General features: G+C 44.4%; 1 protein-coding gene across 1 annotated transcript; it reads right to left on the minus strand.

Annotated features, from left to right (window-relative positions):
- Positions 1-413: 413 nt before the first annotated feature.
- Positions 414-6720, minus strand: LOC119498362 (transmembrane protein 200C). Its single transcript, XM_037787192.1, has 2 exons — positions 6542-6720; positions 414-2574 (listed from the first exon to the last, which is right to left on the minus strand). Exon 2 carries the CDS (start codon positions 2539-2541, stop codon positions 1006-1008), a length of 1536 nt encoding a protein of 511 aa, XP_037643120.1. The 5' UTR covers positions 2542-2574; positions 6542-6720; the 3' UTR covers positions 414-1005.
- Positions 6721-10362: the final 3642 nt, after the last annotated feature.

The following is a 10362-nucleotide window of genomic DNA, read 5'->3' on the forward strand; positions in this document are numbered from 1 at the left end:
GGAGATTTTTGGAGTTGTTCTAGTGGCTCATATGGTCCAAACACCTTATTAAGACACTCACAATATAGTAGATTTCCTTTAATTTATCACCCATCTGAATCAGCAGATAAGTCTGCTAATGACCCCTTTTCAACAGTGAAGCCAAGGCTGTTGTAAATGTCACTTATAGGTTACTGGTCTCAGTTCAGTTAGCACAGACAATGTAACATCAATACCACTGCAGTCTTTCCCAGTAATGAGAAGAAGTGCTGCTGAAGTGCAAGAAAACAAAATCTATACCATCTGCAGGATAACCACACACTTAAGCACTCATAGTCCCACAGCTTTATCTCTAAAAGCTATTTGGAGCAAACAAACTATTTTGCTGCATTTAATCTCATATCACACAAGGACACCTGTGAGAGCCGACAGGAGGAGGTGTTACAGTCAAGTTTATTCAACCATGAATGTTTCATATAAACAAGTGTGCACAGGGAAGACCTCGTCCTCAAGGTCCCGATCCTAAACCAAACGTCTACCTGAGATTTCAGTTCACCTATTTCACGTGGGATTCACATAACGACGCAGAGAAACAATTCTAGACTATTCAGTTTTCTGTGGCATATTTTAATGCTACAGTACAACATGTCAGACGGTAGTTCTCAGTGACGGTTTTGGCAATTCTACAAGCTACAATGTTTGCCCTACTCTTATACAAAAGAAAAGTTAAAACTCATCAGATCTGATTTTCTCTTTTTTTTTTGTTACAAATCCTTACTAAATCTTCTTACAAGTCTTTAGTATTGCTCTTGCTACATTGAAAAAATAGAAAAATTACATCTGAATGTTGAGCTGTGGATGTGGTATTTATAAAGAGCCTTGCCCTTCAGTGTTCATGGCTATGTTTCAATAGTCCTTAGCTGCTTACTCTCCACGTTTCCTCTCCTCTGTAATGGCGTCTGCAATCAGAGAAGAAGGTACGAAGCAAAGAACAAGACATCGAAGAGTTTCTCGTCAACAAAAAGTCTAGGATTCTGCAGAGGTGCTGGGTGTCACCAGATCGTCCTCTCCCTGAGCTTCTTCCTCCGCTGCTGCGTCTGCGTCTGTTGCTACTTCCTGCTCGGTGGCCATATCTAAAGAAGTGTCCGTGTCGGGGGCTTCGAAGGACTCGCCTCCCAAGTCAGCCAGTTTGATGTAGCCCTTACTGTTGGAGCGCTCCAGACGAGGGCAGCTGAAGCGTCTGGCTCTGTCGCCTTGACGACCCACAGACACAGACAAGCTGCAGCGGCGTGCAGACCTGGGCTGATCCGTGAGGGAGTTGAGCGAAAGCCGTGACCCCATCGCCCTGGCAACAGGTGATGGAGGAAACAGCTGGGTCCACTCTGGTTGAGCCTGCGGCGCCCCCTGTTGGTCAGCTATGGTTAAGTCCTCGTGGCTCTGATTGGGCGGCGGGGAATCTGTCGTCGAGGCGTCCATCCCGTTGGCGTCCGTCTCGTCAGTCTGGCCGCTGCTGGCTTGCCCTTCCTCGCTGATTGCTTCGGCGGCAGCCTCAATAACCACCCCTTCCTCCGAGCGCCCCTCTGCCTCCGCCCTCTCAGACTCCTCCACCTCACAGTTGTTCAGTTTGATCACAGGGAGCGTGAAAGCGTTCACGGAGGAGGTTACGATGGAGGTGGTCTCCCACTGGCGGGGCTGAGGCGCCTGCTCGCCGCTATTGCTGTAGTCTTTGTAGATGCTGTAAACGGTATCCGTGAAGGTCTGGACATCTCTGGACCAGCTCCGAGGCCTGCTGGCCAACGACGGGCGTCTGAACACATCATCGCCGCCCAACTCGCCCTGGAGTCCAGTGGAGGGCCAGGAGTCGCGAGTAAGCATCCCACTTGCAGGGAATGCGCCCGACGGGCCCTCGGCGCTCCTCGCCTGAGTGTAGTTCACCATACCGTTCAGAGGCGAGTACTCCTTTGACCTTATGCTGTGTAGATCTATAACAGTGGAGTAGATGTCCCTCAGGTTGATGATTTTGGTTTTCTTGTCTCGGTTTTCGTGGAGGACTGCGTTGGCGCAGATGAAGAGGAAAATGCCGATCCCCATCACCAGCGGTCCGAAGACTTTCAGATTGTCTGAGTACAGGTAATTGTTCAGGAAGTCACACAGGAAGCCACATTGAGGGGCGCTGCTGTTAGAATGGCTCTGGTTGAGTAAACGTGTCTGTCCGGAGGGCAGCTTATTACGGGTGAAGTTAGAGGAAACAGGCAGACTTTTGGAGTAGCTCATCCTGTTGTTGTGGTATCCTCCAGTCCTGCGGCGCTCCTGGTACTGCTGCTGGTTCTGGCTGGGCCAGTAGCCCAGCACCGCCATGGAAATCCCCACCATGAGAACTATAACTCCCACTCCAGCCACAAAACCGGCCGGGGAGCACAAGTTGAGCTTCCCCTTCACCACCACCACGTCGTTCTTCTTCTTTTTCTTGGATTTCCGCTTCCGTTTGTTTTCTGCCCGGTTCTTAGAGCGCAAGGAATCATTGCGCCTGTTCATGCGCAGCAGGCCACCCGTGGCTATCATGGCGGCGATTGGACAGCAGGCTTGTCACTCAACCTGGCAGGACACAACATAGAAAAAGAGAGAGAGCATTAGGTTAATGATTTACATGATAAGAAGAAGGTTTAAACATGTAGAGCCACAGAGTGAATATGTTCGTTTCACTGAGAGATTACACATGTAATCCAGATTTATTATACATACAACGCTGGATTAACGACCAGGCAAAGCTGGCAACTAACCCTCAGGGACCATGAAGGCCTCAGGTTCACTCTGTGACAATTAATTATACATTTGTTTGGTGATGTGCACCACTAAAACATAATATAAACTGAAATATTTAAAGAGGACTTATCATGCTAATTTTCAGGTTCATACTTGTGTTTTGGGTTTCTACTAGAACATGTTTACAAGCTTTAATGTTCAAAAAACGCTTTATTTTTCTCATACCGGCTGGGCTGCAGCACCTCTTTTCACCATCTGTCTGAAACACTCTGTTTGAGCTCCGCAGAACAGTTGGTCAGTTGGCACACTCTGTTGTGATTGGTCAACCAAACCAAACACTTCAGACTCCGCTCCAGCTCCACTCTAATTAGCTTTGTTTGAGGGCGTGCCAAACTAGACACTAGACAGGTATTATGCAACTGTGTTACTTGGTGACATCACCACGATACGGAAGAAAAGACGTGACTTCAAGCGAGGCGTTTCAGGCAGTTCAGGAGCCGTGTTTCTGTGGGGGAGAGTAACTCCCTTTGGAGCGGACTTTGAGCTTTGTAACTTTGCAGACCTTTTACATGCACAAAAAACCATATAACACGCTAAGGAAAGGGGAAAAGCATAAAAGCATAATAGGTCCTCTTTAAGGGCTTTAAGGTGTAAAGACCTAGTTCTGATACCTTTACAGACCCTGAAAATGTATTTTCTCAGTCACTTTCTTACACTGGGGTCCAACATGAATGCACATTATTCCCATTAACATTTTATGTATTTCTTAAGTCCATGTGCTCTTCTTACTGGTTTGAAAGGGGCGGGAACAGTGTCACAAACACCAATCAGGATTTAGCAATGTTTGAATCAAAATCTGCTGACAGTTAGTGGGTTGTTTGTCCGTCAAATCTGATGAGACAACACCCACACAGTCCTGATGAAGCAGCACTAAACTCTTAAAACCTAAAATGTTTTTGAAGTTGTTTTCGTCATGAATATTTAATGTTATAGAGAAATACTTAAGATTTGAGGCCAAGTTTTTCAGGGGCTTTAATATTCCAGCGTGGGAATACTGGTTGGTTTCTGGGGCAAAATGGGTTGGAAGAAAAGGAGAGGAGGGGGTTCAGGATCCATAAACGGGTTATGTATCTGAGATTCTATCCTACAGGTATACACTGCTTCTTTGCACCAAAGGCGGATGCAATATTAGTCATCAGATGGTCAGCAAACCGACTGATAACATCCATCTGCTGCTGTGGATCTATAAATACAATGATGTAAGCGAAACAGAGACGAATACCCAAGTTGACAGCGGAGAACAAGGAGTGCTATTTATCTATATTCAGCTGTGCCGGTGCGATATCAGCCCATGAAAACGTAATGTGTCCAGACAGGAGGCCAGCAGGCATGTTCTCTCCACCTCACTCTCTTTTCTCTCACACCACCAACCCTCTCTCACCAACCTCCTGCACCCGAATCCACTTCACCAACCGAGCAGCTGTGCTTCAACATGACACATACACAGCACATCACAAAAGGCTAATATATGAGACATTTGTTTACACACCACCGGACGCTGCCTGGGAGATGTTTGCGTTTGTTTTCTGGTTATGCGGCAACAATAGTATAGAAGGGTCCAAAGGGCAATGAAGGCACGAGCACTTATCATGATTATCTGCTGATGAGCTCCAACCACATGTGGCGGATGATAATGGGAGGATGGGGCTGATTAATTAGAACCAGCATTCCCTTCTTGATTGTGTGCTGCTAGGTATTTAATTTGACCAATCACGCTTAATTGTGTTTGACTTATAGGGCTCAGGTTCATGAATAACTTATTCCATAAATAATTCCCTTCAGAGCAGCGATTAAAAAAAGGCGTTTGCTCTCTCAACCTCAACAGTCCTCCACTTCTTCCCCTTTATGATCCAAGTTATTATACAGGCACTGAAAGTAGAACATGGAGCTCTGCACCTGAGCTTCTTCAGCAAAGCAGCACACCGGTGCTCAGCTGCCGTTCACAACGACTTTGTCAGTATATCGCATCCAATAAGCACTCAAATGCCTTCCGGGCCAGAGAGAGCAAGTCAACCTGCACTAACGGTGGTAAAGCGGAGACGGACCTCTCTCTATGTTTGGAGGGAGAAGGGGGCAGTAGCGGTATAACGTGGACCAGAAGTGCGTGTGGACATGTCGGACTGTATCTATAATGGCATCTGCAAGATTTCACACACCGGAGGAAAACAACCAATCAGAGCCGAGCTGGAGCCTGCTGTCTCTGAGCAGCTGTCAATCACTCACAAACTCTGATCAAACGGTCAACGCTGATCAAATATGAATCCATATTCTGTTACTGTAATGCCTATTTCTTGCATAAAATGTTCTCAGAATCATCTTGTAGTGTACTGTTTAGCTGTAAAATGAGTAAGTTTGCAGCCATGTTGAGATCAGTTGAGGAAATACCAAGCACCTCCCACCAGACAGAGCAAACTTTCTCATTTTACAGCTAAACAGGACACTATAAGATGTTTCTGAAATCATTTTATCTGAGAAATAGGTATTACAGTGACAAAATATTGATCCATATTTGATCAGCGCTGCCTAGTTTAATCAGCTGCTGTCCACAACGACTTTCTCAGTATATACCGCATCCAATAAGCACTCATATGCCTTCCAGGCCCGAGAGCAAGTCAACCTGCACTAACGGTGGTAAAGCGGAGGCGGACCTCTCTCTATGTTTGGAGGGAGAAAGGGGCAGTAGAGGTATAACGTGGACCAGAAGTGGGTGTGGACATGTAGGACTGTGTCTCTGTCTGTGGTGCTGAACAGGAAGCTGCTGAACTACTCGGTTATGTCTCCCTTTAAATAATAAAAAAAGAAGACTCCCTTTAAATAATAATAAAAAAAGAAGCAGAAGCAGCAGCTCGTCTGGCAGGATGGATGGATGGATGGATGGATGGAGGCCGGTGCGTCCATGCTGCGGGGGCGCAATATTTTCGCGCAAATCTGCATGAGTAATCGACTGTTGACATTACTGGCGCATCTGTTTCCCTTCTGTTGGGAAAAAAAAGGTGTCTGTGGAAGGTTGGAGTTGGAGGTGAAAATGTCCAGAGCCACAGCGACGCGTCTGGCTCCAGAAACACACAAAGACAAACACTGTCTTTTTTGGTGCTCGGAAGGTGCAGACTAGATGACAAACACGAACACCTCAACCACGGCCTGACGAAGCCCATGCTTTCATAACTAGAACCAAGAGCTGTGTGTGCTAATGATCATACCTTTATTTAAACGCATGAGGCCAGACATTTGTCTTTTTAAATGCAAACATCAGAGGCGTAAAAAAAAAAGTTGAACTGGATAACTAAATAGATCCACCTTTATATCCTATCATTTTGTCACTCCAACACCTTTTTTACTTTATGTCTCGCGCATATTGGGACAGATGGTTTATCAAATATGTGAGACAGACCGAAATATCAACATAAAACTGCAACAAAATCATTAAACATCACGGATTAAAGTAAAGGGACTGGAGTGCGCATTGCTCCAATAAGTCCATCGCCTCCCTGACATCTTCAACTCTTAGTCCGTCGATTTATTCGAGATAAAAATAAATAAACACTCCCCAACTAAACCTCTCTGTTACACATTTAAAAGACTTCATAAACCCCTGCTGCTCTACCTCGATACAGACATATTAATGTCAGATCAAACCCAAACAGAAGCCCGGATATATTCAGCTGGAGGTATAAAAAGACGCAGGAGGTGGTGATAAATAAATTAAAAATAAAATCATAAAAACATGGATCCCTCTTACCAGATATCGTGGCTCGACAGTCGAGCATGTTCGAAGGCGCACTCCTCGTTCAGCTGTGCATCATGTCGATGGTGCGCCACTTTTGGTGCCGAGTGAGTCTGGAAGAGTGGTTTCCAGTTGAACGCGGACTCACAATGGACCGACCGGGCAGCAGGGGCGGGCACACTGCGTTTCTATTGGTGCCCATTATTAGGCAGCGTGAAGAAGAAGGAGGGCTGCTGAGGACATTTAGCATACTGGGTGTTGTATCTCCTAACGCTTCCACATCTTTTTTTCCCCCTAGATGTTCTTACATGTTTGGGCACAAGAACATGCTGAATTAAAGCAGTAGTAGGTAGAATTGGAGCAAATATGATTTTCTTATAAAACGGTCACTATATCCTGACAGTAGTGCATGAGACAGGTAATCTGAAAAAAAAAAATCATGTGCTTCTGTTGTCCTCAGGTGCTTCTATAATGGCATCTGCAAGATTTCACAGACCGGAAGAAAAACAACCAATCAGAGCTGAGCTGGAGCCTTGCCGTCTCTGAGCAGCTGTCAATCACTCGCAAACTCCGATCAAACGGTCAGCGCTGATCAAATATGAATCAATATTCTGTTACTGTAATGCCTATTTCTCGCATAAAATGTTTTCAGAAACATCTTGTAGTGTACTGTTTAGCTGTAAAATGAGAAAGTTTGCGACCCAACAGCCATGTTGAGATCAGTTCAAGGCCTATGGAAAGGAGGCTGGGTCATGCGTCATCAACGCGTCATATCTTTGGGGGTAGAACACATGCGCAATAAAATCTGGCCTGCACTCGCCAAAATTGAGCCAATTGCAACGCACGACCGCAACTTGTTGTGACTGTGTTATACCCCATTCCTAGAGACCCATGTCCGCCCGTGACCCAGCCTTCTTTCCATAAACCTTGGATCAGTTGAGGAAATACCAAGCACCGCCCACCAGCCGGAGCAAACTTTCTCAGCTAAACAGTACACTAAACAGTACACTACTAGATGTTTCTGAAAACATTTGAGGAGAGAAATAGGCATTACAGTAACAGATTATTGATTCATATTTGATCATCGCTGCCTAGTTTGACCGTTTGATCGGAGTTTGCGAGTGATTGACAGCTGCCTCCGTGTTGAATGAACAGCCAATAGGAACGCTCTCTCTCTGAAATGACCTGTGATTGGTCAAAGTCTCCCGCCACAAGCTAAATATTTGAACGCCTGAAAACAGAGCCATGAGGCGGTGCAGAAGTCATCTATCAGAACACTTGAATTACAATATGCTGTAAGGTTATTATGCAATTTTTTTTACCAATTATGCCAAAATCATTCTGCCTACTGCAGGTTTAAGCTCGATTGAGAGATGCCAGTTGCATTTTTGCCACAGTCTATAATTGCTGCACAATGATCTGGGAATTTGTATGACAAAGTGCGTGCACAGAGTACTTATTTGCATATCTCTGTAAAATCGGTGGAAATACAATGCATGAATAAATCACTGTGTTATGGGTTTAAACTGCACAGACAGTGTAGAGGAAGTCAGAGAAAGGCAAACTTAAACACACCAAATTCATCATCATGTGCCTGCCTCTCCCTATCTTTCTCCCTTGGGTTACATTGCTATAATTGCTTGTATGCTGCATGCCCCATGTTTAACAAAACGAAATATGACAGAGTCCAGATGTGTTCCAGTGATGTGAGACTGGGAGACAGATGCAGCAGCTATACACTGGGCAGGAGGTGGGGGAGAGCATGAATTACAAAGCTAATGCTCCAGAGAGCTGACTGCGAATTTATGACCCAGAAATGTGTTTTGTGTTTTGTTTGTGGCATAAATTAGAGGAAAGGAACAGAGGAAACTCAAGTGTGCATTGACACAGTTGGAGTCAAAGTATGCACGGACATGGGGAATAATCCGCGGGTTTTAAAGAGCTGTCTTTAATCCGTGGTGTTAACCGGTGCTGCTGCGTAGGTCTGGAGGCCTGGAGCAGCTTTCAGTATAGCTCTAAGCTTGTGCAATATAGGAAAGATACTGACACACAACAGATGTTTCTGAGCTTCTGACAGGGGCTTAAAACGTCTTTAAACTCTGTTACTGCGAACAAATATTCCAAAATATGTTGTTCTAAGATATCCAAGAGAGAAAGGCTGAGTGAGATTGGTAATTTTAACAGTCTGTAGAAATAAATCCATGATATACTTGACTGAATACAGGCCGAGTGGTTGCGCAGGTGGAAGCCTCACCAGCCTGTCCAAGTGTCCTTATACTCTTATCTAACTCATTTTAAGTAGCTGTGGATAAGCAGCTCGGTGCCAAAAATGCAACATTTACTGAGTATTTTTATATACTTTCTAAATATAAATTTGGAAATAAACTCTCTCAATTTCAGCTGCAGAATCCAACCACAACAGTCACCACACTCACTCACATCATCTGCACACCAATCCCCCATCTCATATCCAAGAGATTTTCTTTCCCTCAACAACTCTTGATTCCAATCAGCACGCTCCCACATTTACAACCAGTTTAGCCTGACATGTTTTCCACTTCCTCTGTATTTCAAACAAAGATTGATTTCACTTTGCTACCCTCAAAACCAGGTCTTTGATTCACTGTGAACTCACTTAAATTGATCTTTGTTGACTAATGTACTCCATGTCAAAGACTCGCTGGTGTTACACCAAAATCTGTGACCGCAGAGAGACAGCAAAACATGAGGTCACTATTTCTGACGGCTGCTGTCAGAAAATGTGACCCCACTGAACCTGTGTAAGAAATGAGGCAAATACGTGACAGAAAACACACAAAACTACATTGTTGAAAAACACAAATGTATTTTACTATTTCTAATTTAAAGACATATTCACAGAACTCTAAAAGAAAAGCAAAAGATAAGTACAGTTTAGGGTCACATTTTCTGACGACAGCCGTCAGAAATGGTGACCTTGTGTGTTGCTGACTATCTGCGGTCACAGATTTCAGTGTAACACCTGTTTTGCTTAATTAATAGAATATATTAAAGAGGAGGAAAATAAATTAAATTAATTAGTCTTTACACAATGTAGAGCAATAGAGCAATAAGCAGGTTGTTGGTGAAGATGCTGCTATTGTTCAAATATAATGTTATTGCCATCTCATTGTTATGAGAAGTAGTTCCCGTGACCTATACAGGTGAAAGAGCATCCGATTGCAGACTCCTGCAGAAGCTGCAAAGGATTAACATTAATTTCTGCAGCGTTTCCAACTTCCTCTAATGACTTTACCCTCACATACTTAATCATTTTCTTATCAAGACTTCCCCCCAGGTAATTAAGCTCACCTAGAGCATAGTGATGAAGTGGATATTCTCAGTCATAGAAAGAGAAAGAATATGAAAAAGAGAAACGCCAGAGAAGGAGAGGAGACAGGAGAGATTCTGAGCTTTTCCTTATGTCACACTCTCCCTCATCTTTGGGCGGGGCATTCCTTTCCACACGGCAGCAGTAATTCAATAATTCAATTTAATCCTCAGTGATCATCTGTCATGGTTATTTAAGACACCGCTGTCCCGTCCTGAATGAAATATGTCTCCTATATATACAGATCGGCTCCTATACCATTTTCTGATGCGTATCAAAAAAAAAGATCATCCCTCAAACATCCAGGCTCCCAGGTGACGGTGCACTACAGTAGGGCTCACATATACTGTAGTGTCAAAAATAGCTCCAGTGGATCTCCTCCTGAAATCTAACCGGCTTTGTTACAGTTCTGTATCTGCACAGAAGAAGGCATTCACTTTGCCCTCTAGCTCCCTTTACTAGTCAGACCCTCTTTCTGTGTGCAATA

This window comes from Sebastes umbrosus, chromosome 12, assembly GCF_015220745.1.
Source record: "Sebastes umbrosus isolate fSebUmb1 chromosome 12, fSebUmb1.pri, whole genome shotgun sequence".
NCBI lineage: Eukaryota > Metazoa > Chordata > Actinopteri > Perciformes > Sebastidae > Sebastes > Sebastes umbrosus.

What these genes read in the sequence shown, in the direction of transcription:
- LOC119498362 (XM_037787192.1), bottom strand. Translation starts at nt 2,541, where the DNA reads ATGATAGCCACGGGTGGCCTGCTGCGCATGAACAGGCGCAATGATTCC.